Genomic DNA, 18801 nt, shown 5'->3' on the forward strand with positions numbered 1-18801 from the left:
ACTGTATCTGTTTTGAGTTACATATGCCAGCAGGCTTTTTGTGACACAGCATAGAGCAGTAAATCAAAGAGCAGATGCTCATTTATCAACTCCTTATTGTGATGAAATTAGAAAACACACTAAAATAAATCTTCATTGCCTTACTCTGAGGGGAGCTAATAGTTTTGTATACTGTCATTGAACTAGAAATGTTCTGAAAGTTGTTTGATTAGGTTTATTTTAGGACACAGTAGATTTATATAGTAGAGATGCTAATAGTAGATCAGCATCTCAAAATAAACGTGCAGCAACTCCACCCTAGAACACAACAAGTAGGTTTGTGGTGAAGTGTGTTTGCTTTTAATCAAATGAGAGAAGTTTAGTGAAATCTGGCAACAAAATTACAATTCATTCTATCACCGAATGAAATCACAGTTTCATAACAAGTTGTACCTTTTCCAGCTCATTGGCTGCCACATTGGATCCACAACAATGACTTAAGCGATATGTAGTTTTTGCATCTCCATGCAATACTCACATACTCTGATAAAAAGCAAGTGTTGTCCTGTACTTTTTATTTGTATTTTTTAGAGACGCTGAAGAAAAGTTGGAAACCAGCTGGATGAGGAGACACCTTTCTTCTAATGAGGGGTTTCCACCCTGGATTACAGGCATATGATTAATTATCTGTGTGTGTGTGTGTGTGTGTGTGTGTGTGTGTGTGTGTGTGTGTGTGTGTGTGTGTGTGTGTGTGTGTGTGTGTGTGTGTGTGTGTGTGTGTGTGTGTGTGTGTGTGTGTGTGTGTGTGTGTGTGTGTGTGTGTGTGTGTGTGTGTGTGTGTGTGTGTGTGTGTGTGTGTGTGTGTGTATTGCATGGAGGTCTGGGCGTTGGCCCACATCACATCATATCAGTCTCAGTCATGTCAGAGCCTGTCTATGAGTGGGAATATGTCTCTTCCTGCCTTTGCTTTAGGCTTTCAACATTCATGTCTTGAATGTATTGTGGAGTAATTTTACTCTCTGTGAATTAATCTAACAAAGAAAAATAAGGGAATGGTTGAATAAAGACAGTTTTATTGACACTAAAGTAAACTGAAGCTTTGAGTTGGGGCGAAACAAAAGGATGTGATGATGAGGTGAGATTGGGGTGTGGTAGGAAATCAAAGGCTTGGATTAAGGTATTAACTGCAGGGCTGGGCTGATGGCTTCACTTCTCATTCAGCATGTCGGCATCTATTTCCTCAGACCTCTCTTGGTCCTCTTGGATCTGTTAAAGACAAGAAAAAGTCTCATGAGGCTAAAGGCTGCAGCACAACTTGTTTGTCTGCAAAAAGCACAGAGACTGTTGCAACTTGACATTAAGAGTTTGCAGATTCCTCTGTCATTCACTCCAAAAAAAAAGAAAAGGGAAGACTATTATGACAAAGACATTCAAAGAAGGAGTCTTTCAGCGTGTCATCAACTGGTGTGACAGATGACCTGACTGCCCGCCACACCCAGTTAGACAGCCAGCTCTCCCAGTCAGCCTCCAGGGGATTTGAAAGCTTTTAAAGATGAGTAAAGTAAGACCAGGGCTGTTTTGGCATACATCGCTCAGGACTTTTTGGCTAGCGAATGATCTAAAAAGAGAAGCAGTGAAGTAAGCCATTGTAACCCTTTATTGGACGGTTGGATCATCAGCAAATATTCAACATGCAGCAGTGAAACCATCTATCTAAATCTTAGTCCTCTCAAATGTATGAATGATTTCTAAACTCCCGTTCCTACAAAACACTTAGGAGAAAGCTGTTCTCATACAGTTACATTTCTCTAAACATACATGGAATTCTTGAGGTGTTCCAGTTAAAGTAGTTCTTAAATCTTTTTCAGGCGCTTTTATTAGCCACTGACTCTGGGAACTCATCCATTTGTTATCCTTTTGAGTCACACAGCTGCATTCAACACATTAAACGATGAGCATAGTCATGGTCTGTTCCAGATCATTATATCTACTCACTTTTTTTTTAAATACATCCTCCCCTTAAAGTCCATTCTTCAGAGAATATGGGTTTTTATGTTCCACTATACGCAGACAACACAACAACACATTTTCCTGCCCTTAAAATAGAGAGACACTAACTCTTTAAAACATGGTTTAACCGTCTCAAGAACATCCAGCTTGGAAGGCCTTACATATCATTTTTAAGTGTAATTTACTAGGAGTGAATTTGAAATAAACAAACCCCTTACCCAAATTATGCCCCTATGGCCTACCACAGGGCCCTTATTGGCCATCACAACCCAAACAGCATTGCCACCGTCACCAGACCCAGTCAACAGAAATTTCTGTAGTTATTTAGATTCTAATGTACAGACGTCATCAGGTTTATTCACTGTTCTCTAATGTCAGTCAGACCTGATAGAGTTCAGCTGTGATTAGAACACCAAGGACAGCTTAGGGAGTGTCAACTGTCTAAGTTTGTGTGAAGTCAAGTCTTAGTAATTTCCTCAACACTACCTACCCTACCACACGGCCCCTTCTGGCCCCCACATCTCAACCATGTAGACTGTTGGGCAGCAAGAGCCAAGACATCAGCAGGGTTGACAATTAGGACATTAGAGTCTTTTTTTTTTTTTGACTCATTGGTGTCTGTAATGTTACTGATATTAACCACAAACAATAAGTGAAATGTGGGTGTGATAATGGATATTGATTTCAAATTGGATACATTTGAATAAAGTCAGATATAAAGTCTTGCTTTTTCCAGCTGAGGTTTTTGTAAAAGGTCAAATATTTATCGGGAGTAATAGTTGCACATTTCCTCTCTACTGGCCTCTCCTCACAGATCGTTTCCTGTGCCTTTCTTTTCATCTTTTTTATCCTTATCCTTTAACACTATAAGCTAGACTATGAATTTTGAACATAAGTGAGGAGAATTCATCTGTATGAAATTGTCCTCGGCAACATAGAGGGGATAAAGATTCTAGATTCTTACGTTTTCTGATGATCACTGACACGATTCCTCAGCACATTAATCTGGAAAAAAAATAAAAATTAATATTCTATAAGGTAAATTTAGATCTTTGTTTTATAATGTTGTATACTGCAACACATACACACCTCATATTTCTGTCTGCCAAATTCATACTGCAGTTCAAACTTTTCTGCCTCCAGCTCGTACATCCACTCCCACAGCTCTTGAGCTTTCTCCCTGTAGGACACAACCAGAAACAATAGATCAGTGTGGTTTGTGATGTTTTGATGTTGAAGGGTTATTCAAGGCCTAATACAGATCATAGGGGGGGGGGAAATAACAATCTTGAGGTGAAATGACACAATACATCTCCACTTACTTGAGTTTGTCCTGGCTCAAGTTGTTTATGTCCAGAGTTTTGCGTCTATCACTCAGGATCTTCTTCTTCTTCTCTCTCTCAGTCTGCCTCTTACCGCTTCGTTTTTCCGTCTTTGGGGGAAGTGAAAAAAAAGAACATGGCTCTGGTCTCTATCCTTAACGTTTTGACTTTCAGCACCCTCCCATTATAAAACCTCCACCTACATACCAGCTTCTGCATGTAGCCTCCAAAGTGGAGACTGGTGAGGGTCTTCTTCTTCTTAGCATCATCATCGGCCCTCTTCTTGGCCTCTTCCTCCTCCTTACGAGTTCTCTCATCCTAAGAAAAACATGTATCCAGAGAGAAACAGAGGAGCAGAGGAGGCTTGGTAAAATGCGAGAAAGAAAATTGCATCAAAGCAGCTTGAACTCGACTCTACCTCAAGACGCTTCTGTCGTTCTTTATCTCTCTCACTGCGGATTCTTTGCTGCTCCGCGCGCTCAGACCGACGCTTCTCCTGCACGGCGAATCATCACATTTGAACACATCCTAAATCACATCTTGAACATTATGAGTTTGAATTGTGTTTGCTATAATAATAAGGTTCTCACAATCCTGTTTGTGAGATTAACAAGCTCGTCCTCTTCCTTCTTTCTGCTCTCAAAGTGAACCTCGATCAAAGTCTGAAGCTCCATCAGGTCCTTCTCCATCCTTTTACGATGTATATCCTACAAAACGGGGGGGTGGGGGTGGGGGGGTTGGGTGTCAGTGCTTCTTCTGCTTTATGCTGTGTGTCAATGTTTATTGGTATACACATCATAGAAAGTCGTAACGTCAATAATTGGTAATGGTCTCGAATCTGATCAAAAGTAAAATCACAATACAGGGTTTTTACTTGAAAGTAACTTAACCAAAATTATAAAATAGATATATTCCATTAAACATAACATCTGGTGATGTTTTAATTTAAGAAAAACATTAGCCAGACACTAAAACACAGTATGCAATGATCCAGTGCACTGATTTTTTTATTCTGTCACTCACATCAAAATCCACCTTCTCTCCATCTGGGATCTTAGGAGGGATGAGGTTGGGCATGATAAATGGCCTGGAGAGTTTTTATAAGAGGAAAAAACAAACGAGACAGTTGTGTGGTAAAGTGAGGTAGACCTTGGTAGAAGACAAAAACACAAGTCTCGTTCCCATTTGGTGTCAAATAAGGATAAAAACTCAATTAGCAGAATCATCTTGCCAAACAGATGTCCCTTAAGGTTACTCATGTCTGTGCCTGTCCCCAATGATTATGAGCAGCTTCCTTATATCCATATTGGGTTGCATCTTTAGGAATAGATTATAGTCAATGTTTTTGATTGCTTAAGAATGACACTGACACTTTATTCTCCTAAATACTACATTTGGATTACTTTACTGCCAAAATAAACTTTAAACTTTAAACATCAACATTCAAGTTTTGTGTTGTATTTTGTTTAGCAGATAAGGCTGGAAAGTATCATGTTTTAGTTTTAAGATTTAACTTAGATGTGACTCTAAAAAGACGTCTGATTTTTCTCCCTCTTTGCATCAGCTGGGTACTAAAGAAAACGAAACAGCTCCAAACAAAGCTAAGAAGTTGCCCTCAAATGAAAAGAAAAGTAAAAATAAATAAAAAGAAACAGGACCAAAATATCAAAACCTCATATTTATGTAGCAGACTGCTTTTGTGTGGTTGCTGTAACTTTGTAGATTAAACACGATTACATGTTCATCAGAAGAGGTGCTAGTTGAGGATTTGGTTTCTTTTGGACGGGGCCAGTATAGCTGTTTACAGATTTGTATGCCAACTTAAGATAAGCTGTTGTTGGCATTATGGTAGCCTAACGTTTAATTAAATTGGTGAAACAGGTGAGACTATTCCTTAAAGGTGCGCTGTGGAGTTTAGGTAGTGAAATGTGAAAGTTGGAGAAGTGTACAGATTTTGTGGTATATGTTCATAACTCTATACACAAACTGTCCTCAGAGGAAAATTTGGTTTCTGGAACACTGTCTGAAGATAAAATGCTATGTGAGAGGTTTTGGTGGGGGGCCTGCAACAGTGAAACCGTTACTCTCCTGGAAGCTTTTTAGCTTCAAAAAGTGTTCCAGGAGACCATTTTTTTCCCTTTCAATAAGGTTTGTGTATTCAGTTCAGAAAATATAGCATAGAATCCAACTTTCAAATTTCACGACCAAATCACCACAGCGCACCTTTAAAATCAAAGGCTTCCTAATTATGGATCAAAATCAACTAAACCATAAAAATTGGTGAGAGGATAAACCTCTTGTGTGCAAGTGTGTACATGTGTGCCGTTAAACTCTTTTGGTACTCACTTAAATTTTGGTTTGGCCTCCTCCTCTGTTGTCAGAGAAAAGAAAGAAATGAAAGAGAAGACAACAATAAGCTCCTCTAGACCAAACATTTTCTCACCATAAAAACACCAGTTAGTTTTTATAATCTTACCAGGTAATGCCAGAAACTTAAAACAATAGAGTCTGTGTGTCTGCTCATAACAGCAGGAAATTCACTTCAGCAGAAAGATCATCTAGGGCTAAATCTGGTGTGATTAAAGTTAAGGTTGAGTACATCCAAGAAAAACACAAGAGTAGGGAGTGCCAACATTGACTTTGAAGCAGATTAGATCAACAGCGTTACCTTCTCCTTCCCCGGCCTCCTCTTCCCCTTCCCCTTCGCCATCTGAAACCAGAACAATAGACTTAACAGGGTTTGAGTGTGTTTGTGTGTCTCATGAGTTCAGAACAGTAAATAGAAGGGTTTCAGGAGTGCTGAAGGACTAAATGATACTCCAGAGTACAACAACAGAAGCAAGAGACCAAAATAGAAAATAGAAAAAGCAAAGTACTGTTTGGTTATCAGTGTTGAGGTGTGCGTTAAAAGTGAGGTGATGCATGTGTCATGAATCATGAATAGCACTCTGGAGAGGTGGTGTTGGCTGACTAGAGACACCAGACTTGTTAATAAGCAGTTTCTCACCATGGAAGGTATGGTATCTCTGACCTCTGAATGACACTCAAAGGCAGCTGAAGCTTTTGTTTTAGAGACACCATAAAGGAGGGAGGAATTCTACAGGTGTTTTTTTCCCCCTAAAACGCTGGACTATCAGCTGTGTTCAGTGTGAGCATGCTAGTAATTGTGAATTAGCTCTAAATGTAAGTTACTGCTGAGCCTGATGGATATGTCATTCGTTTTGCAGGTAATAAACCGAAGTGGAAGGTGAGACAAATGATCTGACATTGGTGCAAGATAAAAATACAGTTCACCAAAGTCTAGGAGGCAGAAATTTTGACCTGCTGGTAGAGCTGAATGAATAGTGAGAGAATCAGCAAGTTATTAGTATTCATTGAATTACAATTTTAAAAAAAGTAATCTGATTTTACTAACGCTATTAGATTAAATCACATCTTGAAAACAAGTCGTTCAAAGAAGAAGAAAAAATGTAACAGAATAAGTTATGATCAGGTAGTCCAAAATTGTTTTGCTCTTGATCTAAAAAATTGTAAGTATGACAAAGGTTAATGAAAAAGACATTTTTTTCCTCTCTAAAATACTGTTAATATAAAATATAATATATCCAATTTAAGTTTCAGGATCTTCGACTTTGTGTGTATTTTGGCGCCCCCTTTGGACAAACCATGTAGAATTAAATCCCATTTAGAGCAAAAATAATCTGGATTTGGTCATCTCTAAAAATCTGCATCTGGATAAATCATTCTTTAAAAAAACAAAAACAAGACAAAAGTATAATGGACACAGGCCCTATTATGAATATGGCTAAAATTTCATGACACCCCATCATATAGTTGTTGAAATACTTCACTTTGGTCTACAACTTTAAAAAAGGACAGCAGTATCTCAGTCTGTAGGGACTTGGGTTGGGAACCGGAGGGTCGCCGGCTCAAGTCCCGGTGCAGACCGTATTATGGAAGATGGTCTGGTTGCAGCAGAGGTGCCAGATCACAACCGAGTACTGCTGAAGTTCCCTTGAGTGAGGCACTGAACCCCCAACAGCTCTGGTGGGCTGTGTAGGAGTGTGTATCAGCCCCACTTTGACATCAGGTACTGTTTGTGTATGTGTGTGTGTATTTCGGGACCATGTGTGTAAGAATCATGTCTCTCAATTACAGAGTGTAAAACCAGAATTTACTTTTTTTTTTTATGGTAGATTTATTGACCAAAAGTCAGACCGCATGAAGCCATACTTGGGTCTTAATCAAAGGTAATCAAAAGTCTCTCCGATTATGAACTGAACAGGCAGAACATACGCTGCATTCGAAGAGCATTTGGGCTGGAAGATAAATCACCTGTCCATGTGAGGAACATGTCAGGTGACAGACTACAGGAGTCTTTTTAGGCGTTGACTGATTAGAAGTCAAAGATGACACATGAACAGGTGAGTGAATCTTACCAACACCTCCCTTCTTTCATATGAATGGTGACACCATAGAGAAACACCTGGGCTAAATATTGCTGATTAAGCTTCATCTTATACTTAATTCTGACTAATAATTAAGAGCCTGAGGGACGGGAGGGACGTGGAGGCCTGGGGATTATTCTTAGTGTCTGTGTCTGCTGTGACTAAGACTGTCACTGAAAAAAAAAACTTATCAACTAGCTCCAGACTCTCACATACCAAAGTGATATGTTACTGAGATAGCACATTACTTTCCCATCAGCGTCTGACTGATAGTTACAGACACAGAGAATTGATCATCGCTTAGTTAACAACACGTAGCCAACAAAACACTGAGCTAGCTACTAAGCTGTCAACAACAAATGTTTTCAACTTTGGACCCCTCACCATGTTCTTCGTTCGCCTCCTCCCCTGCAGCTGTTTTTTCCTCTTCCTGCGTGTCCTCTGGCAAAGAAAGACAAACAATGAAAGTGATATATCTGTGACACATCTTGACATTCAGGGTGTGATGTTGACTCACTGCCTTCTTCGAGAGCTCAAGTCGTTCTTGTCAGTATTCTGTTATTTTTCAAAAGTTCATGGCGAGATGAACAAGATAAAAAAAAAAAAAAAAAAAAAAAAGCAGCTGCTAAATCTTATTAAATAGGTTTTCTCTCTTTCTGCTAAGCCTGGAGTTTGTTTGAGCCTCTTGATTCATGACTCATGACTCCACGCTGTGTGAGTTCCTGCTACTGGCTGACCCTGTGTTCCAGAGAAGAGACAACAGAATTCCCATGGAAAGTCTTTCAGAGCGAGAGATAACAAGAGATCTGTTCAGAATGAGCTACCCAATTCTGGTATTTGAAGCAGAGAGCACTCAAGAGCCTGTGAAGTGGAGTGTGTGTTTGTGTGCATGTACGTGTGTGTGTTTGGAGTCAGACAGATGTGGTAACAGCATACAGTTCAAACTCTGGCTTTAGCGCAATCAAAACATGCGATAAAGCAGAAATCTGGAAGTCCACAAGTTAATGATCAGTTCAGGCATTATTTTCAGGACATTAGGGGTGATTGAGGAAAGTCCCAAATGAATGATCAAACAGGAAGTAAAGACTAAACACTTACATGTAAAACATTTGTGTATCATTAGGTATAAAAACCCACAGAAGTATATTTGAGCATTGCATTTGATAGTTAGAATTCTATCTGGTATCATATTATTGCTCCCAGTCACTGTGAGTGTGTATAAGGAGCATTGGCCGTTCTGTATTTCTCTGATTGGAAGGTCAAAATTTCACAGGAAAAAATCTCAAAGTACTTTCATCATGTCCGCAAAACCAGCATGAGTTACTATCAGTCAAGTATTTAAAGGCTTCCAGCTCAAAGCACAAGCAGTACCTTCCTCTGCCCCCTCCTCCTCCTCCTCCTCCTCCTGCTGCACCTCCTCCTCTTCCTCCTCTACCCCCTGCTCCCCTGCTAAGCAGAAGCACAGAGTGGTTTAGCAAAGCCAGCCAGCCAGCCAGCCAGCCAGCCAGCCAGCCAGCAGCGTTCATGCAGAGAAAGGGAGTGAGAAAGAATGAAAGAGAAGGAGAGAGTGAAAGAAAGAAAGAAAGAAAGAAAGAAAGCATGACTGATCCATGATGCATGAATGTCAGTGATGGCTACCCTGAGTGTCAGGTGAAAACAAACTTTATCAATCCATCTGTTGTTCGGGAGAATGGCAGAAATGGTGCAATAGTGAAACAAAACCACAAATGACTCATTTCTGACTTCCCCCCCACATACCTTCAGCAGCCTCTTCTTCTGAATAATACAGCCAGGAACATAAACAAAAGAAGAAAATAACAGAAACACATACCGTAAAATGTGAAGTAATTACAAGCAAGAGTAGAACAGGAAGAAAGAAAATCACCATCGAAATCCTGAACAATCAAATTAACATCCTGCGGAAGTTCAACAAGAATCAACAAGAACAACTTCTGGTTAAAACACACTTATTAACACAGTGCAATCAACCTTGAGCAAAAAAAAAGATGATATTGTACATTAGTTAACTATATTGTAAATATAACAGTTTTAGCTTTATGCTAAGTTGACACACAGGCAGTATATATATATTTGTTTTCTGAATTGTAGCTTAATGTGTCATTTTCCTACATAGCAGACATGACTGCAGGAATGTATTCACATGTCTTTTAAAGCCCCTGTAATGTGTACTAACATGTATACTGCACGGATGGGAGAGTTCTTACCTTCCACCTCCCTGTGAAATGCAAACATGTACGTATGTTATTCTTCTGATACAATAGAGACAATCACATTTCAGCACTTTGAAAAAACAGAGCGTGATATTTCTATGTTTGAAAAACAAGCTTTAACTAACTCCTCGTACTCCTCCACCACCTCCTCGTTGTCAGACATGGCAGGGAGCGTTCAGGTGTGCACCAGTGAGTCTGAAAATGAAACAGCATTCACAAGCTCTTGTTTGAATCCCATTTTCACCACTTCATTTTGGTTTTGAAATGATATCACCCAAATACAGCATCCTCGCTGCGCAAACACATTAAACGAGGGGAGTCTTACCTGAGGGTCTGCTGTAGTTCTGAAGACAGAACGCTGATGGGGAGACTCGATGCGCAGCAGAGGAGAGCTCCCTGCTTTTGTTAACTCACAGACAACGTGAGGTCCTGGAGGGTATAGGGACTGACTGTGTTGTGGGGAAGAGGTTCTAGGACCCCTTGTTGTGTTATTAATAACTTCGTAAGATAGCGTGCACTCAGTTATCATTCCCTAAAAAGGTTGCTGTGTGACGGTGATAAAGCCACAGTTGCTCACGGTGATTCAAACATAGACACATACACACACACTCTTCTGTGTCACCTTTGTGTGGCAGCCTGCCACTGAAAAAAAACAGACATTCAAGTCCTATCTACATCCTTCCTGTGTCAAGGTAAATGGAGCCTTACAGACTAGTTGCTGTGGTTATGTTTAGGTATGTGACTTAATAATAAAGAAATCAATAATACAAATTTGTGGCAATGAAACATTTAATTCTTTAGACAGGCTGTGACGTGCCCATTATGACAAAGAACAAAATATATATATTATGGCAGATTACAAAAAAACTACATACATTTATAACTCCAGGATTCCCACATTAAAAAATTCCATAAAAAACCTGAACCATTAGCCTACACATTTTTAAAGTGCTTTTGAAATTACAGAGGCAAACAGCTGAAAAGTAAATATGTTTGTCACTAAAAAAAAAAAAAAAAATTTAAACTCCTTTCCAAACAAATTAAACAGTATATCAGTGTTTGAAACAGCACTCTTTTATTCTAAGAAGAGAGAAGCAATGCAAAGATATGTGATTGAAGACTCCTAAATTTGAGTAGCATCCTTCTTATCAGTACACATAAGCCAAAACTCACCTCACTTTATTTCTACATTTTGCCTTAGCTCTTCCTTCAATGTGTTTTGGCAGTGCCAAAAAAAGTGTGGAAAAAAAACATTAGTCAGTCGTCTTCCAGTTCTCTTCGTGTCCTCTTGTTATTTTTTTAAATCCTGCAGATGGGAGGGGAGCGCAGGAAATCACTGCAAGAAATAAAATTTAAAAAATTAAATAAAAGTTATGTTAGAGTAGTTTACAGAGATGTACAAAGTGTTTCTAGAATCAAACCAAATTTACTGTGTTATCAAATACTTTTGTAAGCTACTCTCTGCATCATGGGACATGAATCTTACCTGTAGGGTTTATAAATTGGCCGTCCTTCACTTCGAGATTTTTCCAGGGCTGGTTTTGAGAACACTGTCCTCCTCTCTGCTCTCAAACATGCTCCTTTTGCTGCTGATGTCCACATGTCTCAAGTCCTACAAATGGAAAAATGATTACACAATTCATCAGGAAAATTATCCCATCATACATCAGACAGGAGGGCAAAAGACATACTTCTCATAAACACTGATAGGAGTCAGAAAGTTCCTCTATCAAGAACGATAACCCAAACAATGGGTTCTCACAAAGACGACGGTGTCTGTTTTGCAACATATTCTGTGAAATCTGTGAAAACTTTTAACAAGGCAACTAGTGTGTGCAGTTCAAAGGTTTTTGAACTCAAAAAAAGGAAAGTTCTTCAGTAAATGTATCCAGATGGAACAGAGTCTCTTGAAGAGAAAACGTTTTTTTGAAACGAAGAGAAAAAGTTTTTTTGAAACGACAACAGAGTTCATCTAAATCGGTTTAGTAAGGGCTTACTGTACTCCATGCCTGAACACATCTTTTTAACACAAAATCATTTTTTTTAACATATCTATCAACAACGCAACTCTCAAATTAAGAAAAAATCATAGAAAAGTAGAAGTAACAGAATCATAGTTTCTGATCAGGACACTGAGACACACACAGTTAATCTGAAAGAGTTCTACTGCCCTCTAGCAGCCACATGCTACACTTGAGTGATTTCTCTCATGATGCAGTTTTACGACAAGCAATAGAATGAAGAGAATACATCTTTATTGTCATTGCTATAAAAAACAACGAAAAACGATGCAAATGGCCTTACAGTAGGACTGAGTGCAGACCCAGTTGGGCCGGTCTTGTTAAGCCAGCGGTTAATGCGATCAGACATTCCTGATGTGAAGCTTCTAAATTCCTGAAAGACAGAGGCAAAAAACACTAGAGCCTTTTGCAAACTAAAAATATCCGTGCATGTTTTTAAAAAGCCACATGAGAATCTAAGATAGCAAAGAGGAAGGATAAACGTACCTGTCTGGAAATTCCCGGGCTGGTGGGGCCTGCCGCTTGCTGCTCCTTCTCAAAGAGACCTCTCTTCCTGGACACCTCGTCCAGCAGGAACAGGGTCCTCTGGGTCACGTCTGGAGCGCGAAGAACTTCAGACTTCTATGCACATACAGGAAGGAGAGATGTATTTAAAAAAAAAAAAAAAAAAACCTCTCAGCTTGGTCATTATGTTTGTTGCCTGAGAGTCTGACCTGTGCAGCCTGAGCCAGTCTCTCCATCTTCTCCTGGATGGACCTGGATGAAATCCTCTGTCGAGAGCTGGACCAGACAGATAATAGAAGCAGTGTTAATCTTGTCAACGAAATAAATGGAGAAAATATTCGTTGACAAAGGTCTTTTTAAATTAGTCAACTATGACGATGACGAGACGACGATTTGATAAATAATATTCCTTCATCATCTAATTGACGAAAATGTGACGAAACGAACACTACATTACAAGTGACGATTGTCACGTACCCCCTCAGCTGTTCTAAAATCACTGTAAACCATAGCATACTTCATCAAAGGTGTGCGTGTGTGGTGAGTACAACAATGTGCAGCCTGCAGGTCTGTGAAGCCCCGCCCCCTGGAGCTTCTGATAATAAAAATAAAAGCTCGCGTCTGATTTTGTTGACTAAAATATCTTCTATTTTCTTCAACTGAAATGATGTGCAATTTTAGTCAGTGATTAATTGACTAAATTAAATCAATAACAAATGACTAATATCTGACAATATATAAAGGACATTTTCATCAGGAGACTATGACTATGACTAAATTAGAAAATTGTGTGAAGATTAACACTGAATAGAAGGCATATACGTATATATTGACCGGTGCAGGGGTATGCACATTCTCTGACATAAACAACTTTTAGTAGAAGTATAAAAAATGATTGAACTATACACACTTACTTTCTCTGGAAGGATGACGCTTTGTCTTTGTCTTCATTTTGGTCCTGATCCAAACCGAAGAATAATTAACATTCCACACACTGCTAATCAACTAAAGACAACTTTAACAGAGTTAATATTTATTTAAACTTCTATAACATTTCTAGCCGATATGATCAAATTGTATTACTCTTATCACTATGCACAAAATGCCTTTCTGTGGAAGGTCCACGATGATGACATACTGCTTATGTCACTAAAAAAAAAGGATGCCATCAAGCAAAGAATCTGGAGCAGTGTCATTTAACAATTTTCAACTTGTATTATTTACAAAATTTCAAAGAAAAAGATGTCTTACTGTGTTGGATTCAAACTTCTTGGAGGCCATCCTCACACTCGCGCTACAACAGAATGAAGCAGTCAGCACTTATAGGTGAACAGAAACACTCGATGTGAAGACAAAGATGCTTCTTTACCTCCTCTGCAGGGGCGAACTGTCCTCTTCTTTCTTCCTCATCATCTGTGAAAAGCCAAACATATGTGCGTGGTGATACACCGATGACCAGCACAGTCGCCCTATCTCGTGTGATGTTTATAGGGTGTTAACAAAGCATCCAGTCAGCAGTAAAAGACTGTCAATTTTACTTCAGCTATTAGCATGAGCAGGAAGCTTGAGTGGCACAAGCAAATGACCCTGATCTGATAATATAACAGCTGATGGGATATTGCAGCATGTTTTAAAAGTCAAATAAGCACAAATTAATGTTGTTCTTGTGTTTACCCTGAAAGATATAGTCCTGGAGCTCTGTCTGACGAACGCAGGTTTTGGAGTCTGTTCAAAGTTGCTGCTGCTGGGAGAGCCATTCACACTGGTCTGAGGTAAGGTAAAATCATGTTAAATGTACTGCAGTGTTCAGTCACATGTTAATTGTTTACTTTTTAAGGCTGCCTGCACAGGTATGCAAACAAGTACAGTTTATTTACATAGGCACAGAGGCTGTAACTTTTACTCTTTGACCACTGGAGGGTGCTGTTGCTTCAGACTCAACGAGCAGCGGCGCCAGCATTTAGCGAGCACTTTGCAGCCAAACTTCTATGTGACAAGCAAAAGCACACACAGAATTTCACCAGCCGACAGCATGTTGGTTAGAATACCTCCTGTGTGTGTCCATTATGTACAGGACTCTGATCACCCGGAGGAGAGGGACTCTGGCAAGGTGACGGCCAGTGTTCTCGAGAGGATGACGAGGGCGTCGGAGAGCGAGGGCTCATGGGAGATGTGCAGCCGCTGGCTGAGGGACTTTTGTCGAGTGAGATGGAAACAGAGCTGCAAAACCAGACACAAGTGAGCTGAAAGGTCAGTTGAAGATGTGTTTGGGAAGGCAACCAGTGATCCAAGACCAACAGTACAGCTGCAGTATATTCAAATCATCACAACCCCCATCCGGCTCTACATTGACAAACAACCACATTTAAGATAACTATAACTAAACAAGGATAAGAGGTGGCAGTCTTGTAATAAATAGGTCTTTTGAATAGACTGGTTTATAGCTTTACATGAATGACAATTGTAATAATTAACCAAACCATAATAAACATAGGGAATATCTTGCTTTCAGTTGCTTTTTAGCCTCACTAACACATTGTTCCTATCTTCCGCTGTATTGTAATTTTCCTTGTGTGGAATCAATACCCTTTATCTCCTCTTCAATAATGTTTGATCTATTTTTTGATCCACCCAAAAGAAAAACATACCTGAATAATAAACAATATTTGGTGTTTGTTTACCTGACAAACTTGCGTGTCGGGTTGGACGCTGGCTTGGGATCATGGGCTTGGCCTGACGACTTCCCATTTTCTTGCTAACAAAGAAACAAACAGGAGAGAATAAACATGAGCACACCAAACGCAGGCTTTCACACAGCACCTGAGACACACCTTGCATTACATAACGCTGAACAGTTAAGGGCCTCATTTGCAGATCTGCTGAATAAAAGCTAGCTGCTAGTGTTAGAGAAGATAAAGTTCAAATTATGACCTGAAGTACACCTTATCAAAGTTTTATAGATTTGCATGTTTGCTCGAGTCATAGGAAGAGTCCAGTGACAGAGCAGGAAATGATGGAAAAGGTGTAATTAACCATTTGATGTATGTTGTTTATAACTAACAGATATGTATGAAACACGTTTATATGTGATAATCACACACACTCTCTAGACGCCTTAACATTTTCAGTGACGTACACTGAGTCTTTCCAGGTATACAGAAAATGTAATGTTGATATCTGTCGCCTTCCTAAGCAGCGGAAAAAAAAAAAAAGTTGCTGTTGCTGTTTTAGAATCTAGAAAATGATTAACCTGTGTCACTCTCCGTGTGGGGTAACAGTTAACTGTGATTAACCACTCTGCAGGGTGGCACTATCGGCTGCCGCTGTGCCAACACTAACTGAAGCACGACTACTTCTGATGTGAGTGAAGGTTTATATAGAGCTTGTCAAAGGATTTGACTGTCTGTAAAGGCAGCTTGAACTTTCTTTTGTCATTTTTCGCCATGTTGGTGGTATAGCTCTAAGGACGGCTATGTTAGCCTGGTTGTCAGTGAATCCTCCTCTTTGAATCTGCCTCTAATATCCATTATTGGATGACATATTTTGTCATATTTCTCTGTACAGTGTTACTCTACTCTCTCGCTTTAGCCTGACTAGTTGTTGAAAGCTGTTGCTTATGCCTCAATACATCTCAACATCTTGTGCTTGGAGTTACCCAACATTTGGTACAATTGGGCATTCATGGATCCCAGCTGATTTACCTGCATCACTTTGGTGGTCCTGTGACTTTTCATCGAGCACTTTCAGTATCATTAAAATGTTTATTTTGCTAAGTGCTAATTAGCAAACCAAAAAGGCCATCGCTAATGATCAAATCGGAGCGTGCCAAGGTTCTACACTCAGATTGTGATCATTGCAAACACTACTCACTTCTGTTATTGGGACCATGCCAGCATGCTAAGGTTAGCATTGCGCTCAAAAGCGAACTGCGGCTAAGTAAAAGCTGCTAGCATTGCTGTAAGCCTCTTGGATGTGTTGCGTTCTGAAACCTCCTGTCTTCAAATCAAGTGGCTTGACTAAATAAAGGCCTTTGTTTTACTCTGCTGAAACACAGAGTAGCTCCAGTCTTACTTGTCTGTTTGTGGTGTTGGTGCTGCTGCTGCTGCCATTCCCCGGACTGTGAGATGTGGATTTGAGTGGTGGTTCTGGTTTAGTGGCTTTTATGGGGGAAAACAAACCACCCTCTTCCTCATCCAAGTCCCCCAGTAGCTCCACCCTGGCTCCTCCACTGCAGGCCGCCGCCTCATCCTCCCCAACCTCCTTCTGTCGTCTCAGCGCCTCCACGTGCCTCAGTCTCCGCTTTTCATCACGGACACGCAGCATCTCCACAAAATCCAGCTGAATCTGCTCCACACTGAAAATCCCAGTACACACACACACACACACACACACACACACACACACACACACACACTTGTGAGAGGCTAATATGTATGATGGATAGTTTCAAGTAGTAGAAAAAAAAAAAAGAACCGGTCACTCAAATGTCTGATCAGGTTTCTGTAAAGAAGGGCTCTGTAGTTCCTCTCTCTCTCTCTCTCTCTCTTTGAAAACTACTTCTGCTTCAGGTAATCTAGCTGGTGGTGTTTTTGACAGCGTGTTGTGCCTGCCACGCATGGTATCAGGTTTATCCATGTGTTTGAAAAGTATACATATGACACACTTCCGTGGGGCAAAACGTGTGCAATCCAAGAACATTGATTTGCACATACTAGCATCCCTATGATCCTCTTACAAAAAAAAAAGAAACAGCAGAGAAGCTACAGCTACAAGATCATGTTCAGATCAGTCTATAAATCTTTGACAAAGCTTTGGCAGGTACAAATCAATCATCCTGCTTTAGGAAATCATGAGAAATAACCTGCTCAGGTCACCCGGGGCGTCTTTCCCAGAGGCGCTCTCAGTGGTTTTTGTGTCTCTGGGTGTTTGGCTGTCTTCAGCGTCGAAGTCACTGGTGATGATCAAGCTCTTCACCCTCCTTCTATTCTCCCTCTCCACCTCCTCCTCATCCTCCACCGTCCACTGGCGCGCTAGGCTGGGGACAGAGTCAGAACGAACACATGGCGTCAAAAAAGACGAAACTGAGGTATACACCAGGCCTGAGTGATATTAAGGTAACAGTCTCGACATGTAAGTCATGAATCTTTCATGAAATCTTCAGAGTGAATTGATTTAACGGCCTGTTTTGGTTGCTGTAAAGGATTATTAAAGGCTAACGGTTACACAGAACCTGCTTTACTTGTTCTTCAACTGCTTATAAGTAGTCTATACTGTAGAGGCACATTTGTTTGCTTATCTGACCTTGACACAAACCTAACTTATTTCTGGTCGTGACTTTAACTGAAAGCCCAAAACCAACAGGGACTTAATACATTTTAAAATATCACAGCTAAGCAAGAAGTGCCTGTGATAACAATATGGACACTGAATAAAACAGAATAGTGCATATTGTTTCATTTGGATAGCCTACTGTGGGTTCACTAGGCTGCTGACTAAAGTCCCCAAATTAAAATGGAAATATGCTCAAGTATTGTATCTGGCTTAAAGATTGAAGTTGAGACTTTTAAGACTAGCTCGATGAATAAAGCATGACTTCAATACATCACTTGTCAAAACAGCAGCAGTTGCGGATGGTGCTCTCAAAGGTTTCATTTTCTATTCAGAGTATTTTAGCTTTTATCTTACCTGGACAGAGCCGACCAGTTCTTCCGACTGATGGACATATTGAGTTGCCTATAGGTTACCGTGTTCAGGAGAACTTCGCTCACAGACACAAAAAGAGTCAACTGACTGGGACTCTGAGGGCGGCAGTCAAATTACAGTCAGAGCGGCACAAAGCACCTTTACCCCGGTGCAGCTCAGTCACGTGACAGCAAAGGTAAACTACCCACCTGAGGGAGAGAGAGAGGGGGGGGGGAAGCGAGAGCGAGAGAGGGAGAGAGAGAGAGGGGGGAAGAGAGAGAGAGAGAAGGAGAGGGAGAGAGAGAGAGAGAGAGAGAGGGAGGGAGAGAGAGAGAGATAGAGAGAGAGGGGGGAAGAGAGAGAGAGAGGGAGGGGAAGAGAGAGAGGGAAGAGAGAGAGAGAGGGAGGGGAAGAGAGAGAGAGGGAGGGAGAGAGAGAGAGAGAGAGCGATCTTCTCCATCATGTATGGTGGCAGTTATAAAGTTACGTCAGGCTATTTTGTTCAGCAAACTAAGCTAAGCTAACTCAGTATTTGTTTAAGCCAACTCAGTAGCCTTATTGAAGATAATGTACAGTTATGATAAAGATAAACCCACTGTCATTC

The 18801-nt window shown here is 40.3% G+C and overlaps 2 protein-coding genes across 5 annotated transcripts; both read right to left on the reverse strand.

The window, feature by feature from the left end:
- Nucleotides 1–1032: 1032 nt before the first annotated feature.
- tnnt2a (troponin T type 2a (cardiac)) lies at nucleotides 1033–10474 on the reverse strand. 3 transcript variants are annotated; one of them, XM_065961015.1, is made up of 15 exons: nucleotides 10316–10474; nucleotides 10116–10185; nucleotides 9518–9995; nucleotides 9131–9205; nucleotides 8144–8200; nucleotides 5980–6021; nucleotides 5658–5682; nucleotides 4335–4398; nucleotides 3902–4018; nucleotides 3730–3807; nucleotides 3519–3629; nucleotides 3312–3421; nucleotides 3079–3169; nucleotides 2954–2994; nucleotides 1033–1245 (listed from the first exon to the last, which is right to left on the reverse strand). In XM_065961015.1, exons 3-15 carry the CDS (start codon nucleotides 9645–9647, stop codon nucleotides 1212–1214), a joined length of 975 nt encoding a protein of 324 aa, XP_065817087.1. In that variant the 5' UTR covers nucleotides 9648–9995; nucleotides 10116–10185; nucleotides 10316–10474; the 3' UTR covers nucleotides 1033–1211. The 3 variants fall into 3 exon arrangements, with proteins under 3 accessions (XP_065817087.1, XP_065817086.1, XP_065817088.1); XM_065961014.1 differs by having other exon boundaries at nucleotides 9131–9208; XM_065961016.1 differs by lacking the exon at nucleotides 9131–9205.
- A 287-nt stretch (nucleotides 10475–10761) lies between these two features.
- lad1 (ladinin) lies at nucleotides 10762–18361 on the reverse strand. 2 transcript variants are annotated; one of them, XM_020635069.2, is made up of 14 exons: nucleotides 18201–18361; nucleotides 17377–17550; nucleotides 16587–16869; nucleotides 15197–15270; nucleotides 14564–14735; nucleotides 14190–14282; nucleotides 13885–13928; nucleotides 13767–13809; nucleotides 13430–13473; nucleotides 12725–12791; nucleotides 12498–12632; nucleotides 12295–12384; nucleotides 11477–11602; nucleotides 10762–11326 (listed from the first exon to the last, which is right to left on the reverse strand). In XM_020635069.2, the coding sequence occupies exons 1-13, from the start codon at nucleotides 18236–18238 to the stop codon at nucleotides 11504–11506; spliced, it is 1356 nt and encodes a 451-aa protein (XP_020490725.2). In that variant the 5' UTR covers nucleotides 18239–18361; the 3' UTR covers nucleotides 10762–11326; nucleotides 11477–11503. The 2 variants fall into 2 exon arrangements, with proteins under 2 accessions (XP_020490725.2, XP_065817085.1); XM_065961013.1 differs by lacking the exon at nucleotides 14190–14282.
- Between the last annotated feature and the right edge of the window lie 440 nt (nucleotides 18362–18801).

This window comes from Labrus bergylta, chromosome 12, assembly GCF_963930695.1.
Source record: "Labrus bergylta chromosome 12, fLabBer1.1, whole genome shotgun sequence".
NCBI classification, from domain to species: Eukaryota; Metazoa; Chordata; class Actinopteri; order Labriformes; family Labridae; genus Labrus; species Labrus bergylta.

What these genes read in the sequence shown, in the direction of transcription:
- tnnt2a (XM_065961014.1), bottom strand. Translation starts at nt 9,647, where the DNA reads ATGGTGATTTTCTTTCTTCCTGTTCTACTCTTGCTTGTAATTACTTCA. An exon ending in TTGAGCCAGGACAAACTCAA is followed by an intron (nt 3,170 to 3,311) that starts GTAAGTGGAGAT and finishes TGTGTCCTACAG; the next exon opens with GGAGAAAGCTCAAGAGCTGT. An exon ending in GTCAGTGATCATCAGAAAAC is followed by an intron (nt 1,246 to 2,953) that starts GTAAGAATCTAG and finishes TGTCTTTAACAG; the next exon opens with ATCCAAGAGGACCAAGAGAG.
- lad1 (XM_020635069.2), bottom strand. Translation starts at nt 18,238, where the DNA reads ATGTCCATCAGTCGGAAGAACTGGTCGGCTCTGTCCAG. An exon ending in AACTGGTCGGCTCTGTCCAG is followed by an intron (nt 17,551 to 18,200) that starts GTAAGATAAAAG and finishes CTCTGTCCCCAG; the next exon opens with CCTAGCGCGCCAGTGGACGG. An exon ending in ATAATGGACACACACAGGAG is followed by an intron (nt 14,283 to 14,563) that starts GTATTCTAACCA and finishes ACCTTACCTCAG; the next exon opens with ACCAGTGTGAATGGCTCTCC.